Source organism: Ruditapes philippinarum, unplaced genomic scaffold (assembly GCF_026571515.1).
Source record: "Ruditapes philippinarum isolate M1 unplaced genomic scaffold, ASM2657151v2 ctg5669_1_1_1_1, whole genome shotgun sequence".
Taxonomy (NCBI): Eukaryota; Metazoa; Mollusca; class Bivalvia; order Venerida; family Veneridae; genus Ruditapes; species Ruditapes philippinarum.
This window is the reverse complement of record NW_026864298.1, coordinates 105,722-129,938: the sequence shown is the minus strand read 5'-3', so window position 1 is coordinate 129,938 and position 24,217 is coordinate 105,722. Positions and strand designations below refer to the sequence as shown.

Here is a 24,217-nt window from a genome sequence, read left to right as displayed (position 1 = left end):
CGTGTGATCACCAACCCCACCCCCCTCTGGTAAATAAAATCTGGATCATTACCCTGAGGAATCCTGCATGCATTTTGTTTTTCAAACTAAGAATGTTTCATTATCACTATAAAATTAAGAAATACATTAGCTAAACTCAGATTATTATCTCACAATTTATTCATAGAAACAGGTACACATAATAATATTGATAAAATTGACAGAATGATATATCTGCAACAATAATGACATCGAAGATGAATATCACTTTGTATTGATTTGCTCTTTGTATGATTCTATTAAAAACAGTAGATATCAAACTATTTTGCAAGAAATCCTAGCATGTTTAAATTTTTATAATTGCTGAATTCAGAAAGGAAGTCAATGTTAACAAAATTAGCTATATATTAAAATAAAGCTTTAAAATTAAGATTTGATTCATGAATGCCGGATAATGCTATATGAGACCACCTTTTTGTATTGTTTAAAGATATATAAGTATTGAATATATCACATGTGTTGTACTACACTCTCACTAGTTTATTTCATTTATTGATATGGTATTGATATTACCATTTTTCATATTAATGCATGTATATATTTGTTGTATATGAAGATGAGCTCTATATGCTTAATTCAAAATAAAATATATGTCATGTTTTGTTTATTATTATAACAGATATAATATTTAACTTTTTATACAGGTAGTATAGCATATTATTATATATCAAATTCAATAGAAGTAAATTACGCAAATGCAGGGCTTATTTAGAAAGCAATTACATATGTACATTTAAATACTTCAAACGTTTCTAGGATCTAGATTATCTTTAGAATAAAATGATAAGAAGACATATACGAGTACATTGCACTCATAAAATCCTCGGGCTACATTGGTGGAATATGCAAGACAACCTACTTGCTTGTGCATAAACATAAAAGTAATTGAAACATTATTTATTCTATATTATGCTACAGTACATGTTAATTACCTTTTAATTCACCTTTAAGTAAACCCAGTAAGTATAAGTACATTATGTACCGTTCGGAAGGAGACTTGCATGCATTAACTGAATAAAATAATTTATATGTGTGTGGAGAGGACATTGTAAAACCTAATTCGTATTCACAATGCATTATTATATGATAATAACAGTTAGAGTGACTGAGTGGTTAACGCGTCGGGCAAGTAATCCAAGGATTGCTGACCGCTTGGGTTCAAACTCTATCAGGGGAAAGCCGTTTTTTCCTTGAGCAAGAAACTTTACATTCATTGCTTTTTACTGGTTGGTTCCAGGAACGGATTCGAGAGTGTTTCGATAAGCGCAATCGAACTAACATAAATTTGTATAAACTAATTACAGTCTAATTTTCACATATGTGCAGACTTTACAAGACCTTTAATTGTAGACAGCTCTGAAGTGACTTATTATTTATCAGTGTGCATTAAGAGATCTCTCTGTACGTTCCCATGTCCTGTAATAAAAGAATGTAATAAAAGAATTTGGGTGTATATTTCTGCATTGTTTTATCTTGCCGTAAACGTGGATTATTTTTAATGATATCGTACAATGTAACTCGTGTATCTGCAAACATCGTGTTTATAAACGTGCCCATACATCTACATCAACATTTGTCAGAAACCAAAAAAAACACAGAAAAGATAAATTATAATTATTTTCACTCAGCGCAGAACCATAGAACACTAGGTGCATTAACCGGTTTTCTTTGTATCCTCATTTACTATTGGTTCAGAAAAAAACTCATTTGACAAATGTGTAAAGTATAGATATATTTCCGTATCAGTGTCTCGATTTTTCTGATATTCAATTATCAGTTGAACTATATAAGTTATTTATAGGAGTCACAACTCTCGTGAGTGATCAACTGAATGACTATATAGAATAAATGCGGCTAGTCGGTGAGTAATCAACCGAGATAGCAAAATCCGATATGTTGATGGGGGATGTAACGAAATGCAAATACTGAAGTAATTGGACTATTCTTGAAGATACTGGAAGATGTTCCGGGGTATTTGTAACCATATTATATAATTGGTTGGTAGAAAATTCATAAATAGATATAGTATGTAAAACAAATACTGTTACAATATCTCTCTATTTTTCACTGACGAATGGTACCTGGTTGAATAAGGTTCCTGTTAGTAAAAGAATTTGTTATTGTTCATAAATTAAATCGTAAAACGTTCATTAACTGGATTAAAATGCATACTAATTATTGTATATATTGCATGCATACTTCAATACTTGAAACTGTTTCAATTTTTTTCTGTATACTTTTTCGTTTTTCCGTTACTTTCCCAACAGTCCTTATTGTAAAACGTGACTCTTTATTCACATTATAAATAAATTATGTTTAGTATTTGAAAGTTCGTGTATCTTCTAAACATGACAGTGACGAGGAAGTGCGAAGTGAAGTTCGCTTTCAGGTTAATGTTACATCAATGTGTACCGGTGACTAAACACTTTCTATAATGGACATGTCCAGCCTGGACTATGGAAAAGTCCATTTGGTGTTTAAAGGATTTTAATATCAATATACAAAAATTGGGTTACTAACATTATCGGGAGATTGCACGGACCTGGCTCTATACTTTTGACAAAGGCTAATCACACCCGGTTCCAGCAGATCAATCTCAGGCGATACTTTGATTTTTAACGATAGTTTAATTTCGTTATAGATTTTGAACCGAGTACATTTTTTCACCACGTTGAAGCACCAAAACTATAAAAAAAATGCGCAACTAAGAAAATACTTCGCAGTAAGTCCGTAAAACGTATTGCGTAACTTTCGCCAACGTACAGTCGTCGCAAAATTGCAACTCGACCTAGTGCTAGAAGGGTTATATAAATTCATGCAATTTCAAAATGGCACTTCAACAATACTTTTTTATCCAATCATATAAGAATTTTAAGGATTCCTTCCAGAGGGAAAGCAATCTTCCCCGTTATTGCAACAATATTTGATCGATTTAAACATTTTTTTAGAAACTTCAAGAACAGAGTACACGTGCCCCCGCCTGACGCTTGAACTAAATGACAATAAAAACTTGTATGGTCTTATTTTGATGACATATGAACCAGTGTTAAGGAGTGTTCATATATAAAACATAATCATTCTATGAGCTTATTAAAGCAGTTCCACATATTTTTCACTTGTTAGTCTGATATTTGTGATGCCCCGGACAAATTGATTACTGATCAAAATATAAATGCATTTTAATAAATGCATAATCTGTCAGTCAGGATTCTAAAACTCTTACTCAAAAGTAAAAAAAAAGCTCAGAAATAAACGTAACATTTTTTTTTCTTTTTTTGACAAACCGGACAATCAATCCAATCATTTTGTACTTTTTGATTTTATCACAAACTAATGCTGAAATATAACCGTTCGATGTGTATGAGGCAGTCAGTCAGTAGGTTACTAGACCAAGGTGATGCATTGATAACCTTTATTTTCTACTGTATATATGTACCCATCGTTATGCTTTATACTTGCTCAATTCACTTATCTATGTATTCTATTTGGCAACGAAGTTTATTTCCTTTCTCACGCGGATATCAACGTGAGTGAAGATATTGCAAAAAAAGTTACATTGTGATTTATTATCATACCAGTTGAAAATGCCATGCTTTGTTATTTATTGCAGGAATATTCCTGTGACTGAATTTAATATATTAAGCGTTTGAAATAAGTTACTTATTTAATTTTATTCTTAATCGCTTGGTTTATACTTTTCAGCTTTATTTATTTATTTATTTATTTATTTATTTATAATCATTTATCGTTTCTCTAATAAAGTAAAGTGTTTTCAAACTTCCTACTCAATCCGTAAATTTTATTTCATGTACCTTATTATGTAAATGTATAGATTATTAAGAGATTGATAAATTGCAGAGTAGGTCCGGAAGGGGATAATCGGTCCGCAAAATGAATAATGGTCCCGCTTCTTGCAGCATATATATACATGTTATAACTATAGTATCAGAGATTTTCTGGGATTCACGCCTAGTGAAGTACTTGACTTAGAGAAAACAGACCGAATTCTTCCTGTTTTTCCGTCTTGAAAATGACATATACTCATCTTGGTGAAACGAGTTCTTTTGAAATGTAATCGTTTCCAAGGAAACAGTTTTCCAATATTTGTTTTGAATGAATCGCAGTAATGATTTCCGATGACGAAAATGACCATATTTTCAAAGGTTTGCTGTTGGACACTCCTGTTTGTTGGAGATGTTAGTTTTGATTGTTTTTGTAAACAATTTCCTAAATAATCTACGCATTTGAGTGTATGTGTGATTTTTAATTTATAAAAGCTTTTTTATAACATGTTTGCGTATGAAAGCAGACAGTTGGCACGTCAGAGTATGGCAAGGGGTATTAATCATGTATAACACCTTATTTCGTTATAACAACGGGATACATTTTGTATCTTAACAACCATTTTATATATTTCCTATCTTAGTGGAAAATGACGTCAATTAATGCGAAATGCATTACTCGCAATGGAGGCTACAAAAGATATATAATTATCTATCTTGAATATGCTTATTACCTATTGATACAAATTTATATCAAAATATTTGAAATACAAACGTTGATACTGTTTGAGATTAAGTCGTACCGACACTTGAAGGTCAAATACCTGCTTTACATCTGAGGACCTCATGAGCCTTTTATCTCAGGTATAAAAATAAAAAATCATTGGAAGGGTTTGATACCCACAAAGTTAAGGACTAATTGGTTCAAAGTCAACGACCTAAAGTTGGCATGCCTAGTAACCTCTATATATATGTTTCTCTTGCCATTCGGGTTTTTTTAGCTCGACTTTTTTTTTTTTGAAAAAAAAAGTAGAGGTATTGTTATAGTCAGGTCGGCGTTGCCGTCTCCGTTGCCGTTGCCGTTGCCGTTGCCGTCCGAAAACTTGTACCTGGATCATAACTTTTTTATTTCTTGGTGTATTGTCTTCATACTTGGCCACAACAACCCTTGGGACAAGACCTTTCAGTAGACCACACTAACCTTGACCTTCATCCATAAATGACCTTGACCTTCAAGGTTAAAAGTCCAATTTTTGCTTGTTCATGCTGTTATTGGCTGTTACTTTGTTATTTTTGAATGGATTGTCTTCAAACTTGAACATAATAATTTTCAAGGATATCCCTTAAAAATAACCAGTCAGACCTTGACATTCACTCATCAATGACCTTGACTTTGAAGGTCAAATTATTGAAATTTTCATTTTTTTGGCTATTATTGGCTGTAACTTTGTTATTTTTGAATGGATTGTCTTCAAACTTGAACATAATAATCTTCAAAGATAACTGTTAAAAATATACCGAAAGACCTTGACCTTCACTCATTAATGACATTGCCTTTGAAGGTCAAATTATTGAAATTTTCATTGTTTTGCAGTAACTGACTGTAACTTTGCTATTTTTTGAAGGGATAAACTTCATATTATAACAGAACATTCTTAAGGACCAGACCTTGTTGTTTATCAAACCCAAATTTGCTTGGGCTCTTTAATGACCTTGACCTTGAAGGTTATATTACTGAATTTTCTCAGATTGTGCATTTATCGGTGTGTGTGTATGTATAGTATATGTATTATATATATATATATATATATATATATATATATATATATATATATATATATATATATATATATATATATATACACACACATTTATATATATATATATATATATATATATATATATATATATATATATATATATATATACATACATATATATACATGTATATAAATTGCGTCATGTTTTTTCTATTTTTAGAAATTGCGTCATTTTTTCTATTTTTAGAAATTGCGTCATTGTTGCTATTTTTAGAAATTGCGTCATGTTTTTCTATTTTTAGAAATTGCGTCATTGTTTCTATTTTTAGAATTTGCGTCATTTTTTCCTATTTTTAGAAATTGCGTCATTTTTTCTATTTTTAGAAATTGTGTCATTGTTGCTATTTTTAGAAATTGCGTCATTTTTGTTCTATTTTTAGAAATTGCGTCATTTTTTCTATTGTTAGAAATTGCGTCATTGTTGCTATTTTTAGTAATTGCGTCATTTTTTTCTATCTTTAGAAATTGCGTCATTTTTTTCTATTTTTAGAAATTGCGTCATTTTTTTCTATTTTTAGAAATTGCGTCATTGTTGCTATTTTTAGTAATTGCGTTATTTTTTTCTATTTTTAGAAATTGCGTCATTGTTGCTATTTTTAGAAATTGCGTCATTTTTTTCTATTTTAAGAAATTGCGTCATTGTTTCTATTTTTAGAAATTGCGTCATTTTTTTCTATTTTTAAAAATTGCGTCATTTTTTCTATTTTTAGAAATTGCGTCATTGTTGCTATTTTTAGAAATTGCGTCATTGTTGCTATTTTTAGAAATTGCGTACTGTTGCTATTTTTAGAAATATGCTTAATGTTTCTATTCATATATATACAAAATATATAAACAAAACTAATGTGACAAGACAGACCAACTAAATTTATAAAAAGGAAACATCAATATATGTTCAAACCTTTCTATGTTTGCGTTTAGAAAAAGTAAAAAGTCGAGCGTTGCCCCCGCCCGGCGGTGGCTCTTGTTTTATGTAGGTATGTGAAGCAGGAGCATAGGTTGCAGTGCATTTCCCAAGAAGTAATTTAACAAAACTTACAATACTCACTTAAATTGTTGCAATGGTGCCATTGCTATTGCTAGATATTCATTACCGGTACGTGTATTTCAAAAGCAACAGAGGAAGTAAACCTTAGAAATTAATACGATTTTCCTCAGAGGAAAACATTATTTAAAACCAGATTTAAAGCATTTTAGATGACCATTGGTTGAAGAAAGTCTGCTTTGAATATGAAATAATTTGATATTGAAGTACAAAGTGGTATATTTTCTTCATACAAAACACTTATTAACTTTACATAACTTTACGAATGGCCAAGAAGCAATAGATGGTTAAGCTTAATGTTCAATGAATACCATTCTGGAAACTGTAATGGATTGCCAAAAACAATTTTAATAGCATTTTGAAGGCACTATAAGGAACTGAAAAATTGACAACATAGGTCAGATATATACCTTAAATGACACATGTGTGCAAAATTTAAACAACCTTTACCGTACAGAAATCAAGTTATGGTCCCCTTTACCGAATTTAATCTTGGCTGTTAGAAAGGCCTTTTCAGAAATAAGGAACCTTTAAATAATCAACAATAAGATCCTTATGAAAAGGTTTTCCCATTAATTTTTGGTGATAAACAAAATGTAACATTCAGCTAACAATCCACATATGCAAAATAATTGTTTCTACTCAAAATATATGAAATATGTATTAAAATGTTACCCTACTCAACACTGTTTAAACACGTTTTGGCCAATTTCCTATTTTGAGCGCCTAATCTAAAAAAATCCCTAAAATTTACTAAAATAAGTGCCTGTTTTCAAAGTTTCCTTAAAAGTATATTGGTTAATCTTGTAAAATATTAAATACTTTTACCATCTGGTTTTGATTTTATTGCACTTAGAAAATATCAGATTAAATTTAGCATTATTTAGCCAAATAAATACCTACATTAATAAAATAATTAAAATCAAACCCTTTTTCTACCCAAATGGGATATGAGAAATATTTAAATAATGTTAAAAGAAAAAAGGAAAAAAAGTTTACCCTTCTGGGCTTTGAACCCAAAGCCCTAAGTTTCCATGTGTTTAACATAGTAGTTCTAGCCTAATTGAACTATTCAATGCAGAGTTAATGCATAAGGATGGTCATACCTTCATGAACCTAATGGAAATTAATGAAAATGAAACTATATAATATTCAAATTATCTATTTTAAGTTCAGAAATTTCTGATTTTTAGACTGCCCTGCCTTCATAATGAAGACATAGACCGTCGAATGTCGTTACTAAAGTACTCGAGCTTTCTTTGCAAAGTGGCCGACATTTTCCTAAAACAAACACACACTTTGCTAACGGTTATGATTGTAATAAAAATTAAAATGCGGTCTTATCTCGTTATTGTCGCAATGTTTTAGTATCCTTGTTTATATATGCTTTGTTTACATCTTTTTCAATGTGAACTTTGAATTTTCAAAATAGTCAAAAGTAGATACTTCGAAGGTCGTCCAACACGGTTTGATAATAACAACGTCTATGAAACCAGAAGCGTGGGATTCTTGTGACATTAGTTTAGCATTTATGTTCCGATATTGTTCAAAATAATAAAATTATAGAACCATATCGCACCATTAACCAACATTTAAAAACATCAACTAGCATAGTAGAACAATTTGTTTTAACTGTTAGAACTGAAACATACATAATTATATGCTCTTTTCGCAAAATTACACGATTTGGTGACATATTTAAGGACAAAGTGAAATATTCAATTAATAACTTTATACACATAGGCATTTTATGTGTATCCATTTAAGTACTTCTATATACAGAAACGTTCAACAATCAGGCTTGCTGGCTACAAGAGCTTGGAAGTAATTAGCGGTGACAATATTTGGCAATTCGCACTTAAAGTTACTCAGATCTATAGTCGGCAAATTTGCTTTATTTTACATGTCTTTTGCCATTAATTCCCCATCCTCCACCTCTTAAAATCTTTAGCAGCCACATTTAAATGCCATACATGTGATAGAAATTCGTCCATTGGACATGACCATTGCTTTTATAATACTTTCAGCTGTTTAATCAAATCATCTAAGAAATTCAGCACTTTTAAAGTAATCGTGATTTCGTAGAAGTTGGTCTCATATTTATGGCATTACTACGGTGGCATAGAGGTGACATTTGCAGTTTAATTTTATCTCGTGGCCACGACTTATTATCTTGAGGCCTCAAGATATTATCTCGTGGCCACGAGTTATTATCTCGTGGCCACGACTTATTTTCTCGTGGCCACGAGTTATTATCTCGTGGCCACGACTTATTATCTTGTGGCCACGACTTATTATCTCGTGGCCTCAAGATATTATCTCGTGGCCACGACTTATTATCTCGTTGCCACGACTTATTATTTTGTGGCCTCAAGATATTATGTCGTGGCCACAAGATAATAAGTCGTGGCCACGAGATATTATCTCGTGGCCTCAAGATATTATCTCGTGGCCACGAGTTATTATCTTGTGGCCACGACATATTATTTCGTGGCCACGACTTATTATGTTGTGGCCACGACTTATTACAGCCAATTAAAATGGTCGTTTCATCTTGAATAAAAGTTAATATCACAACGACCGTATATCACACTGGCCAAAGTGTCACAAGAGCGGCGGGTCAAACGCTGCAGCGTTGGCCGTTTTATAGTTATTAGTGTACCCCTTTCTTCTTTTTTATATGGTCAGGTGTTTCTTTCATTCATTCATCTTTAAAGATATACTTTGCTTAAATTTGATATTAGAAAATATTGATAATTGTTACACTGTCTCTTTGAAAACATAAAATAAACATGTTTTGACTTCACATTAGATAAACCGTGCTCATCCTTGAATATTAAAATCACAGAAATTTATTTAAATCTATGATATTCTAACTTAATGCGTCTGACTTGAATAAAGAAATCAATAAACTATATACAGGAAGCTGCATTCCCTATAGCAGGTCAAGTAATCTTTACTTAAAAAACTGACACTACATATATTCATGGTTAACACCTATATTGTGCAGAATTTTAAACATAACATATCAACTATCTGTGAAGTCAAAATATGCTTATTTTATGTTTACATGTACAAAGGGACTATGTAACAACTATTTATATTTTCTTATATTAAATTTAAGCAAAGTATATCTTAAAAGATGAATGAAAGAAACACCTGACCATATAAAAAAAGAAGAATTATAAAACGTCCCCCTTCTTCACCGCCGCAGCGTTTGACCCGCCGCTCTTGTGAAAGCTGTGGCCAGTGTGATATAAAGTCTTAGTGATATTAACTTTTGTTCAAGATGAAACGACCATTTTCATTGGCTGAAATAAGTCGTGGCCACAAGATAATAACTCGTGGCCACGAGATAATAAGTCGTGGCCACAAGATAATAACTCGTGGCCACTAGATAATATCTTGAGGCCGTAAGATAATAAGTCGTGGCCACGAGATAATATCTTGAGGCCACAATATAATAAGTCGTGGCCACGAGATAAAGTCGTGGCCACGAGATAATATCTTGAGGCCACGAGATAATAAGTCGTGGCCACAAGATAATAAGTCGTGGCCACAAGATAATAACTCGTGGCCACGAGATAATAAGTCGTGGCCACAAGATAATAACTCGTGGCCACGATATAATATCTTGAGGCCACAAGATAATAAGTTGTGGCCACAAGATAATAAGTCGTGGCCACGAGATAAAATAAAACTGCAAATGTCACCTCTATTCCACCGTAAGAAACAGGGCGACAGCAACTAATTTTCAACGGATATTGGCCACGTACATAAATATTGGAGTCAGGGAGATAAACAGATCATTATTTTACTTTGTAGTGCAGTGTAAGGGAAGTAACAATTTCATAATACAATGCATAATACATTCAAACATTTATTTTCTTTTGACGAAAGGCATATTATATTTAAGATATAAAAAATAGTGAGTTTCACATGGGAACCATTGGAGGTCTAACACCATGAACATAGCCTGGCAGATAAAAAAAATCTTCAAGCTTAATTAATCTGCTCATATTGAATAAAAGTGATCGGATGATTTGATGGATAATACAATAGTAGAACAAATCAACAAAGACGGCATTCTATGAACGCAGCCTCCAAAGGGGAGCGGTGGCCTAGTGGTTAATGTGTCTGCCTCTAAACCCAGGGATCATGGGTTCGAGCCCTAATCGGGTCACGGCCACCAGTACTGGTTGGCTCCGGAAAGCGGACTGGAAAGTGATTAATATAATTTGTAAGAACTCGTTTCGTAATCGAGCTAAAATTAATATATTTAACCCCACCCCCCCCCCCCCCCCCACCCACCAACCCCCACCCAGTAACACCGGACCATCGGCACGGAACCCAAAAGACACCGAACAAACGCAGGAGAGAGCAAAGGGGACACTGCATGACGAAACGGCAAAACATACAACACTTAATTAAACCAAGGAAAACCACAGTAAGTATTCAACCAAACAGCTGACAAGGGTGAAAGGGGAAATGGTCGGAGGTCAGGGAGGGGGTACAAAACGAACACTTACCGTTGTCGACAATTAAACTGTAATACAACAAGTGTCAACTCAATTGACAAAACAGAAGATACACATCTCTAGGAACAAAGAGGGACACCGCCTTGGAACAGCACTACTGGGGAGTTTGAGCGGCTAAAGGTGCTCCAAATCCAAAATGTTCCTATGAGACGAGATATCGTAAATAACATTATTACTCGCTAAGCGAAATTCTAACTATTCATCTGTTTAAATTCCTGTCCATTTTCGCCCATCCAGCCTTTCCTAATTTCCCCTATTCCCTACAGAAACTTACACATATAATTAGACTTAATCTCCCCTTCTCCACCTGCTCCTCGTTTTATCTGTTCCTGTCCCTTTTGGTGCGGTTAATATATGACCGCACCTTCTCCTCGTTTTATCTGTTCCTGTCCCTTTTGGGGCCATTACTTTGGAACATTGTGAGAGCTGCCTTTCGTGAACAATGCTCTCCATTGTTGATCTTGCTTGTCTACTTAATTTGGTGCAATCCAAAGGAAAAGCAAATATAATTATATTGTCATCACAAGCAAATTTTTTAACCCTAAACATGTAAAATTTCTTAAATGGACTTGACCAGAGACATATATAACATGTATCTATGCCTCTGATTTGACCAACTTCCATTCTTGGATCTTACCATTCAAAATGAAAGGGAATCACTACCTAAATATGTGAACTGAGTTACCAACAGATTACAAAATTAGTCGATGTCTTAAAGGAAAGTAGAGCAACAACAAAATCATATACATAGCCCCGACGAAACAAGGCAAGAAGACTAAAATTAAGATACTTCAGTCCAAGTGGGTTTTATGGAAAATGTTTTTTTAATGCATTTACAAGAGCATTTCAGTGTGTTATTAATGTAACATATTGTAACCATAGAAATTGTTAGAATTTCGCTTTGCGGGTAATCATTTTATTATAACCATGTCTCTGGTCTCATAAGAACAAATTGGATTTGATGCACCTTTAGCTCGCTTAAACTCCCCAGTAGTGCTTTTGCTACCAATAATATGAGCCTGTTCAGATTGCACTGTATTCAGACTGGCCGGTGGCAAAGGCTGGTCACTTTCGTTTCCATAGGTTACGGGTTAAATACTTATAGTACATTAGCTCGTATATACTGGTTTAAGAGATAAACTCAGTCACATAGATAAACCCAACAATTTGATAAAAAAAATATAACAGTAACGTTACTGTGTTTTTCAGCAAACAAACGCTTGGCCACCTATAGTAAGTAGGAGAAGAACAAAATGTTAAGATATTTTTTAATTTGGTAAAATTTATAATGTGTAATAAATTACGTCAACATTTTGTTTAAAAAAGCCATTGACTTTGGAAAAAAACTGCCCCAAACGTTCTTTTTACTAAACTACCATAATGTAGTTATAGAATTGTATTGACCACAGGCCACTGACTTGGGAAAGATTTTTGAAAAATAGTTGAAACATCAACAAAAAATAAATAAAACATATAAAATGTAAAAATAATTGATTAATGTTGATTTTCCATATTGGGTAAAAAGACCATGTTTGTATTCCTCGTTTCATTACCAGTTTCTACTTCCATGAATATGTTTGTATGTTAGTTTAGATACAATATATATTATAGCTCCATGTTTAGAAGAAAACAGACATAAAAATAAAAAAATATGTAATTTAGTGTCTGCGTTATACCTGCAACCAGTATTGGATATTGTTTTAAAGGGGTAAATGAGCACATACAACATAATAAATATTATGTGCGAATAAACATTCATGGCAATCTTTAATTTAAGCTCCATGTGGGCTCATAGCGTGTATTAATAGTGACTATGGTTTCAAACGAAAACCTTCAGCACAATAGAAAATCGAAACCTACTGTTTGTGTTGTGCGCATGCGCTAACATATGAAAGGTGGATTCGGCCATTTTGGAAAACGCGCGACAAACAACATTTTACATATGATCAATTCAATGTTCCATTAAACATTCAAAAAGTTTTCATTCAGTAACACAGGTAAGGTTCAATATCAAAGTGTACTATTTGATATTGGAAATGTTTACTGCGTTGTTGTACGCTCTTGTTAGAAGTGATACCTTCCAAAAATAAAGAATCGGGCATGTCGCCTTTTGTCGAAAACTCAATACATTTCGAATAAACATACGTCACATAGCTCTGGCTTCCATGACTTTATATGTCGCTTTTATTTTGACGTTGCAACTGTAAAGCTATGGGTCAACCCCAGTCTGGTCAACCCTATTTGCAAAGGCTACCAGTATTTTGGGCAATCTCCTGGTTTAGACCCCTATGTATCCTAGTGTACTTAGTTCCGACGCACCTAAGAAACAATCACTATTTACCGTAACAAAATAAGGTGACAACTAACAAATTATCTAAGCAGTGAAAAATTTATTCATTTCTTCATCTTTTACAACTTTTTTCATTAACTAAAAACTATCGTTAACACAAAAATAATCAAAATATGACAAGCATAGATTTCCAATATGGCGGATATGAGAGTACAGAGAAACGACGCATTTGATTGGTTTCTATATTTAATCTTACTAAAACGAAAGTACACTTCCTTTTCACTGCGAGAATGATGTACAGCAATTTTGTAAACAGCGCGAAACATTTCAAGCACAAAAGTAAATAAATAAAAGATGACAATTATATCAGTTAATCAGGATTTCAGTTTTTTGAGAAGACTAAATTCAAACATGCTTTACAATGATTACAGGTAGACCAAAACAACAAAGATAACATCCGTTTTATTGCCCTACCACTCAAAATTGTGCTAAATTATTTTCTTTCAGTAGTAGGTGGCTTTTTACATGTCAGTGAGGTTTCTTTGTACAAGAAAAAAAGAAGCAGGAGAGACAGTTTCAGATATAACAGGAACAGTGTCAGACTCAATGAGTGGCTCATTTTCAGGCAGGAAAGAAGGTTTAAATCCTGGTCCTGGCTGGCTGCATGGCTTGGTCTTCTGACTGAGATTTCTCTTGCTGTAAATCAGTGAAAGGGAGAAGTTAGAGTTTAGACTGTCAAAGGCTTTCTCAAAACAGACTGCAAAATCTTGGATAACAGTGCTTTATATTTAAATAGGCACTGAATTCAAGCTTACATTTGTCATTATGTAATTTAGTGATTGACCTTTCACAGGACCAGGGTCTTTCACAATAATTTCTATTTGAAAGACTCTGACAAGACAGGTCTCTCAAATTTTATGTCCGCACCTATTGAAATGTTTTTCAAAGGCCTGAAACAACCTATAGATATCCATGGGCTGTAGAACATTGCATGTATGAGCAAGTGAATAAGTAAAATAATCATTTCTTGTCTTGCACATTGAAAAATATTGAAATTGATGTGATATCTATGCTTATGATCATAAAATATAACAACTGGGCAAGATTCAGACCTTTCTGGAAGAAATCAGATGTGATTGGAGATAGAGCTTAAATCATATGCTTCAAGCACTCTCTGAAACAGTACCATCTGTCACAGGAGTACTACCATTCAGCAATGCTGAATTTATGCCAGTAGCAGATATACAATACAGCATATTGACCAGCAGTAATTATGTCTCCCTGCATTTAAAAAAAAATAAATAGCTGTTGTCATTGAAGTTGGTGAATAATTCCGGATCTTGACTTCAGGGATCTGTAAAAAATAACATAGATAATATTAATAATTAAGCAACATAACAAAAAAAAAGAACTTAATAGAATACAAACTTTAATATAAATGCATCCATAGTCACACAATAATGAGCTAACGAGTACACCTTCCTACACAGTGAATTATATATTTGGTGGTCACATACCATGCCATAATACTATCTCATGGCTTTCTAAAAATAGCGGCGAGTTAGGGTGTCGGCTGGTCCGACTGTCATTTTATCAATTTTGAGAAAACTATAATTTCAAAATTATACAAAATTAGTAATAAGAAATAACATCATTTTTAAGTGTTTTTATTAAAAAGTACGAAAAGATTACGTCAAAATCGCCAACTTTCCACATTTTCGCTGATAGAAATCACCGAAATGTTAACTTACAAAAAAGCGCGGGAATGACGTCACACGGAAACCCCAAAACGAAATCGAGGTCAAAACAAAAATGGCGTCGTAATTAAGATGCGTCGAAATAAAGTACTGGAGGATATTTTTCAGGAGTAAAACTTATAGAGAGGTTGGACCAATGCTCGGCGCATACCAATGCTCGGCATAAAAAAATATCTTTTTAGAATATCTGAAAATGTCTCGAGTTATCTCCGATTTAGGTCACTGGTGCTTTTATTTACATCTTTCACCATTTTATCCTGGTGTGGTTCACTGCTGGTAAAGTCACGTGACAATGCTAATAACAGACGAACACCGTATGTAATCCCCAACATATAAATTATTAATACACTTGTTACTATATATAGTAACAAAATTGCCTATGATTTCACCTGATTATGATTGTCACGTGACCTATTATGAGTTTGCGGCCCGGGGCCGAGAACTAGTTATCAGCCCGCAGAACATGTGCATGTGCACAAACTGAAACAATGACGTCATATTTTACGTCATCAAACAGTTAACTGTAAAAGTAGGTTGTCAGCTAGTCCAATAGATTAGACGTTACAGGCTTGTTATAGTTTTATGTTGGTCAAGCCTGACGTCTAATAGTTATTGCTCATAAACGCGTAGCATTTTGAAAAATTAAAAAAATGTCTGTTGGCTTGCCTTTCAAGCTTTATTCAAAAGCTTATCTTCTGTTCTTTCAATTGCATGGTCTATCATTAACAAAAACTTTCAAACAATGTACTTACCAATTAAAAATAAAATAGAAATATCAGTCTATTTCGCTCATCGGCCATACTGGTTAAGTAAAGCGTTTTACAGATTGATTCCAATTTTTTGAACGGAAAAATATATTCGAACACACTGACGGTGCATGGGCAATTATTTCGTTAAAAAAATATTCCGTTAGAAACTTCTGGACTCATTTAAACGCTTGCATTTGTATTAGCCAATCAGATTTCTCGCACTTTATGGCGGCCATTTGTATATCGGCTGTACAAGGAATTTAATTAAATGAGAGGATTTAATCATGACTTTTCGGATGTGACAGTTAAATTATTTTGTTAAAAGGTATTTTTTTTTAGTTTTGTTTATAAATAGGTCAAAATTAATGTAAATACAGGCTGTTTTAATTGTTTAAATTCATTAGATCTAAATCGATGTCTAATGTCATTTTTTTTGCTACACGATTTTGCAAAGATCTGTTAAGACCTAACGTAACATGGAAAATGAAAAATGTAAAATATCAGATTAATGAATGATAAATATGAAATAGGTTACGTATAGGTCTTATAATTAGGACTAGGTTGTCAGCACGAATCGCTTGATTTTTATTATGAGAGCTTAAGCATATTTAGTACAAACACATTTTTGTTACTATTGAAATTTGAAGAAATAATACAACAAATTCATTCCCAAAAAAATGAAAATAAAGCTTGCTTCTAGATTTTACTGCTTTGAACACACAAACAGTCAACATCTCTGTACAGTACAGAACAGTAGAAGTGTAGACAAGAATTTCAACGAAAGAACTTCAAAGTATTTGTTGTTGTTGTTTTATTGTTGTTTTTTTTTTTTTTAAATTGCTACTATTAGATATACCAAGTGTATTAAAGACATTAATACACGTCAGAGTAGGGCCGGAAGGTGATAATCGGCCCTGAAATGAATAATGACCTCGGACTGAAGCCCTCGGGGGGCCATTATTCATTTTGCGGGCCGATTATCACGTTCCGGCCCTAATCTGCCGTGTATTAATCTCTTATTAAAATCTTTTAACACTAGAGTTCTGTGGCTGTAAAATTTAAACTAAAAGTTGGATACTTGTAAATGTATGAACCTTATTTGGTTGTTACAATTTATTCAATATGTTTTCTTCATGAGATAAAAAAGAGATTTTATTCGAAAAACAATCCTGCATAATGTAGTATTGTACGCCGAGCTATGGTACAATTTCACGCAAACCACTCTTGTTTATCCGGACTATCTATAGCTCCAGCCATGCATGTGCTTATGTGATTAGCGAATTTTACACAATGGTTATTTAAAACAATATCATCGGTCTTGAAAATGGACATATAACATTGAGGTTTGTTGACGTTGATTTGAATTTGCCATATGAAATATAGTATTTTTACGCCGAGCGTTAGTCCACCCACTCTATATATAGTACACTAGAGAAAACGGAATGAACCTTATATATACTCCTGGTTTAGACCCCGGGGTATAGCCGAATTTTGTATTTCGTGTGCAGTACAGGAAAAACTATAAAAATCACCCTTATCAAATTTGGGTAAAAAAAAATACCGTTTTACAAATAAATTTTGAATCAATTCATGTTTATTTTTTAAAATGAAACTGCAATGACATCGTGTACCCAACTATTTGTTTGGGAAATATTTAGAGATTGTTTACCTATGGAGTCTGCTTTCAAAGAAATCTCGCGGGACTTCAAATTTTTGGAATTCTAGCATCTATTTTTAGTAACAGACCATACACTATTTTTAGTACTGTACAATTTTAAATAAATAAAATAGAAATTACCTAGATCTTTTAATTACATCAACAGCTAACCATGTCAAGAAGAAGTGATCTGGATTGCAAGATCTATGTCGGAGACTTAGCACGTGATTGCAATGAAAAGGATGTAGAAAGAGCTTTCAGTTACTACGGCAGATTAAGAAGTGTTTGGGTAGCCAGAAATCCTGCTGGATTTGCTTTTGTGGAGTTTGAAGATCCAAGAGATGCTGAAGATGCAGTAAGAGGTTTAGATGGCACGTAAGTACAAGTTGTTACATTTTTATTGAACTTTAATCCAAGAATTTTCTGTCCATTGATACTAGAAACAAAGACCCATTACTAATCCATGATAATTAATTTACAAATGTAATGAAAATTTATGATTTGGAGACAGTAGTGAAAAGTTAGTTTCTGTATAATTATAACGGTAAAGATATGTCTCGGATCAAAATAAGATTGTTCAATAGTTTTACAATGAAATTATTCTACAAATATGCACTCATGAGTTGTAAGAAAGAAGAGTATACAAAACAAAAGTATTGCCTGTTATTCTGTTTGTGTCCCTACTGCTTTAAAAGAATAATTTACAGATACTGAGATTGTGGTACTAACTGACTTTTTTGTATTGATTTATATCATTCTGAAGAAAATTCTTTTTCAGGAGTCTGTGTGGTTCTCGAATAAGAGTAGAGCATTCCACAGGAAAGGTACGCCCAAAACCATGGCTGAGAGGTGGCCGAGGTGGGGGAGGAAGAGGTGGCAGACGACCATTCCATCCAGAAGACAGATGTTACGAATGTGGAGAGACGGGCCATTATGCTTATGACTGTCCAAGACATAGAAGTGGACGTGGCAGCAGGAGATACTCTAGGTAAATTATCAGTGTTATTTACTTGGGTATATGTTCACAATATGGGCACACATTTGTTGTTTTCTGTCATGTTATATTAAAAAAAATAGTTATCTGTCTGTTTCACACAATCCTTTTGTTATTTTCAGGGTATGAATAGTTATTTTTCTTAAGGTCATTATATTTACTAACAACATCTCTTTAATATCAAGATAGATAGTTAATAGTCAAGTTTACACAATTTTCAGCTAATGTTAATGACTGCCAAATTGTTTTCAGCTAGGATGCTATAAAAGCAGAGGGTTGAAAAAAGGGTTGCTATTTTTTAGCGGTGTTTATGTAGTTAACATGTAGATGTTGGTATTTGTATACATGCTTTTGTGAAATTGTGTTAAATTTAATTTAGGTATGCATATACAGAAAAAAAAATTATGTCTGAATTCAATGAAATGTTTACAAAGCATATCAAACATATAGAACTTTTTGTATTTGAGATTAACAAATTCCAACATCTTCAAAGAAATTTTAAATTTGTTAAAATAAATAACACCAGTGATTAAAAGATGTTCGAAATAACATAATCAAATAGTTTTCAATTGATTTATATGTAAGTATAGGGTATTTTAACTTGTATTTAATGAAATGGGTGTGTCTAAAAGGTTGGACAAAGTTCTCTTCAAAACAGTTTAAAGTCAGTTTTTAGAGAGATTGTTAAATGTTTGTACTTCCCCGTTTTGCAGATTTCTGTCTCAAATGTCAGCAATATTGATCTGCATCAAAAGAGAGCTTGAAATGTTTCCACACTCTTTGATAAGCATCCCAGTGACTTGATCTTCACGATAGATCATCCATCACTCGAGTCCGCACAAAGATCACATCGCTCTAAGAGTATTGATCGTCCAACATTGAATCATCTAAAAAAAGTACTGCATTAGACTAAGAAACACCACCACCTAACATAGCCTGTAAACATCCACCTTCGAATCACCTCGAGTCGTCACTCGTCATCTTTGAGATCAACATTGGCTCATGTATTAGATCTCATCTCGAAATCTCACAACACAAGGCATTTAATCAGCAAATTGCGAATATTGATATCTTTGAAATGAATGATAATGTTATTACTAAGCCACAAAAAAATGATTTAAAATTGGTGAATCCGTTGTCACCTACATGAGTCGCTGGTCAGTGAAATTCTGTGCTGAAGCCTTTGTGAAATTCAGCTCAACTCTTCTTTGATTTGAGACACTTTACATACTTGATCTACAAAATGTTCAGCTTCACAGCTTTGTATGAAAGCGTAAGTCATTTCAGAACTCCGGTCTTTGGTTTCACATCAATTGGTAATGGGTTTGTCCGTTTCTTATGGAATTTCCAAAGCCTGAGTCTCCTTATATGTATTACAGTGTTCTTACTGGGCTGGTAAACTTAGGGATGTAATTGATAACAAAATAAGATTAGGGGTAGATAATATATGTTTAAGGCACTGATGTATGAAGTTAAATGGGCAAATTTTTAAAAAAAAAATTTGCTCTAACAGTGTGTACTTGTGGTCAATTAGCTCTGTAAGTTACTGAAAATTTTATTATCTTTTGTAAGTCCAAGTTCATTTCAAACAGAAACATTTTATACTTAAAATTCTGTAAATGTTTATGTATGTAAATATAAATAACTTTTATTTGAAAAAGAAAATTCAGATAATGTTTATAACCTGAAATCTTTCAAAGTCAATTACATCTCTAATCAGAAAGTTTTAAAATAAATGCTTCAAATTTTGTTAATTTCTTCCACTATATACATTACAAGATTTGCAAGATAAAAAAATATAAATCATGAAATGCATTTTGCAGATAATTTTTGGGTACAAATCCTGTTTATTAAAGTAGAATAAATTATTCAAATGTAACTGGTGAGAACACTGGAATATTGTTGTAAACAGAAGTTGAACATTGATTTTTCAGTTCCAAGCTTTGTAAGTATTCACTAGGGTTACAATCCAAAATATTGAATATTGCATATTTACAGGGATATATCTGTCATACAGAAGTATAATATGTTGAATAATGATGAACAAGAAAATAATTTTTTAACTATTTTTCAAATTAAATATAGTAATGTAAGTAATTTAGAAAGAATATTTTCTGAGGAGAAAAAATTTTTTTAAGCGAGAAGAAAGTAAAAAATCATTTCTATAATCATGCTCTCACAAAACTTTTAATGGCTAGAACTTTGAATATCTGAGAATTTTGTTAAATCAATTTGAATGACCTTGTTTGTTTCAGGTCACGAAGCAGGTCAAGGTCACGTGGAAGGAGGAGTTACACCAGAAGTAGAAGCAGGAGTCGTGATCAGAAGAGAGGGTGAGTAATAATGGTCAGGGGCCATAATTCAGTCTCAACAGTTTGATTGGGAATTTTTGTTAGAAGTGAAAATATATCATATGAGTGAAAATAAGTTTGAATTAAGAATTATTGGGTTGTTTAAATGTTTTGAGAAATAATCTTTATATCTAGTGTGTTACAAGCTGTTTAATCTGAATATTATGTTGTTTGATATATGATGTTCTAAACACATAGAAAATTAGAAAGAATACAGCTCATTTCCTTACAATGACAATAGTGGCAAGCCCAGCATTTTCTCTAATGCTTACGGTAATTAGTGCCGAAAAAATAAATGAATGACATACAAGTTATTGATAAATACATATAGGCACAAACATACACAAAGCTTTTTAAAATCATTATAAATAGTAATATTTCTATACTAGTTATATAAGTTTGTTTGAGGTATTCTCAAAGGCTAACGAGAGTCTGCTATTTCCTTTTCAGACGTGACCGTAGTCGCGACAGATATGCTGGGTAGGTGTTTTATACCATGGTTGTTAAGTTACCTTCTAACGAAATATCACTTTTTACCAATATTTTTTACTGGATGAATTATTTAAAGACATTTTTTTGTTTGGAAAATATGGTTTTATGGTGTTTTCTTTAACAGTTTAAAGAAATGACTAGAATTATATTTGGTTCAGACAAGTCTGAATTTTTTATGTATACATGTACATGCAAAATATTTGTCTGCATTATTTTATCATTTGCAAAAAATGTCTGACTTTAATCCAGAGTTATTGCTCTTTGCTCTTGAAGTTATTCTGTCTACTACTCCTTATGGAAAAGACAAAAACCTTACACATATCTGTCTTTGGATGATAATAATAAATAATATGTTGTACACTGTAACCATACCATTTTATGTTCTGTTCATAAAACCAATAACATCAGCGTTATCACTTTTGATATAGCTAAAATTGAATTGAAATTAACAAATAGGCAGTTGTAAGGCTTTCTTTTCACTGTTCCTGAAGTAAACAAACGTATGTTACAAAAAATATACTGTTTTGGTGTGAGGGTGTAGACTAGTGGTAAATTTTGGGTACTGGGTCCAAGTTCATATTTATTCTTAAACTGTTCACTGTCCACAATCAATTCATAATAGCTCTGTTACATTAAAAAGGTAAAAAGTAGCATGGAAGAAAGAAAAAAACATGTTTTTGCATACAGGTGTCTTGTTTCATTTGTAGATTAGATCCCAGTTTTGCATGATGCTGATGAACAGTGTACTGTTGAAGAAAAAAGAAACTTTAATAGTTCTTGTTTTTATTGTTGACTTTATTTTTCATTACAGACGAGACAGCCGCAGCAGAGACAGATATGTCAGGTGTGTTTCCAATAAATGTTAGATTGTAATATGTGGGGGAAAATGTTCATGCACACTTATTTAAATCAATCACTTTTTTAAGGCTTATTCTTAATTTAATTCAGATAATTGTATTTACATAAGGATAAGTCTCCTTTTATTTCACAATTTAAATAATTACACTAAGTAGTAAGTAAATACATGTCGATGGACATTACACTTAGATATATGGCAGTAACCATTGCATACAACTAAAGCTCCTTCAAATTCAGTAGATTTTCCCATGAATGGTAATGCAGACAAAAAAAATCTAAAAATCCAGTTTTAAAATTGAATATATGTTCGACATGGGATGATATGAAGATGATGTGTAACTTTTTTAAAAGTGATTGATGGATAGAATTAGAACCGTTTTCTTGCTAATTTTCTAACTAAATATAGTTGTATGTGTTATTCTACTCAGTGCTTTGGTGCTCCCTGCCCCCCTCATGTCTGAGATAATGCTTGGAGGGGCACTTAAGCACTACATCCTTCAGTTGACATGGGAAATTTCTGTATAACTTTTACAGTTTTTGATATGACAGAAAATGAGTTTGATGAAATTAATGACAAGGGGAAATTAACAATTTTTAGTCGAAGAGGTGCAGACTATCTACTAATTGTCTGATTGATAAATAGAAAGAATTGCCATTTAAATAGCTACACATTTGTACTTTCAGCCGTTCTCCATCACGATCCAGATCAAGGAGTGCAGCTAGGAATGACAACTAGAACCCTCCGGACATTCCCCACCCACTGTAGATCATCCACCCCATTACTCTTCATGAACAGGGCATTTGTACATACATTCATGTCATCACTCAACACTTTATCAGCTGACAAGACTCATCTCATTGTCTTTTATAATAAAACTGTGAAGAAAATAACAAAACTAAACAAAAACATGTGCTCATGCGGAGGACAGATTATGTCAATGACATTTAACTTGGGATATGTGACTTTAATTATGTACTTTAACTTGCAGAAGAAAAGGACTTTTTTTTTAAAATACCTTGTATTTTATAAATAATCACATAAAATTTTGTTGTAGTTTTGAACTTAATATTATAAGGCAGGAAATTTTATATTTTAACAAAAAGAAGTCTTTCCAGGTAGTTCTTTATAAATTCCAATCTAAGAATTCATGTATATTGTACACATTCATACTACACCTGTTTTATACTTCAATTATTTTAATCATAACATTCAGGAAAAAGTGTTACTGATGTTAACTTGTATTTAAATTGTTTCTTTGATTAGTGTTTTGAAGTTGGATCTGTTGAATATGAACAAATTATGTTTATTATGAATTCTCTACATTATTATATTGTATAAAAGAAAAATTTGGGTAAGATTTTTGTTACACACTGCAAGTTCATGGCAATGCCTGTAGTTTGCCTGTATGTTACAAATGGTTGAGTATTTTAAACATTCTGTTGTAATATGTTGATAATTTGGTACTGTGTATGATTCTTTACTTGGATTTCTTTAAATGGTTTTGAATAAAGTGGAAGTTTTGTCGCAAATGTTTCATTTATATCTTAGGATGGGGCAGCTGTATTATATTCATACAGTTTACTTGACATGTTGGTTAAAAATTGCGTCGTTAAATAAAGGCCCTTCAATAGTGGGTTCAACAATATTCTTGATTGAAGCTGCAACTCTTACTACTATCAATTCACATTTGATAATTTTCTGTATGTGATAAAGTTTTTAGTCTGAGCAACTGAACTAAAGCTCTATGGTCTTTTGAAGAAACAAAAGTTCAGTTACTCCCCATACAATAACATCTACCTTATTGCCACTGCCTCCATTATTAGCTTTACTCGAGAATATGGAGA

The 24,217-nt window shown here is 32.6% G+C and overlaps 1 protein-coding gene across 6 annotated transcripts; it reads left to right on the top strand.

Moving 5' to 3' along the window:
* Positions 1-13,062: 13,062 nt before the first annotated feature.
* Positions 13,063-23,902, top strand: LOC132725115 (serine/arginine-rich splicing factor 7-like). Of its 6 annotated transcripts, none has more exons than XR_009625006.1 (7): positions 13,063-13,221; positions 17,844-18,052; positions 18,456-18,665; positions 19,385-19,944; positions 20,927-21,004; positions 21,473-21,502; positions 22,326-22,358. XR_009625006.1 is itself a non-coding variant. In XM_060710190.1 (7 exons), exons 2-7 carry the CDS (start codon positions 17,850-17,852, stop codon positions 23,106-23,108), a joined length of 606 nt encoding a protein of 201 aa, XP_060566173.1. In that variant the 5' UTR covers positions 13,064-13,221; positions 17,844-17,849; the 3' UTR covers positions 23,109-23,902. The 6 variants fall into 6 exon arrangements, 4 of the variants coding, with proteins under 4 accessions (XP_060566173.1, XP_060566174.1, XP_060566175.1 ...); XM_060710190.1 differs by lacking the exon at positions 19,385-19,944 and adding an exon at positions 23,057-23,902 and having other exon boundaries at positions 13,064-13,221; XR_009625007.1 differs by lacking the exon at positions 21,473-21,502 and having other exon boundaries at positions 22,326-22,349.
* The last annotated feature ends 315 nt before the right edge of the window (positions 23,903-24,217 follow it).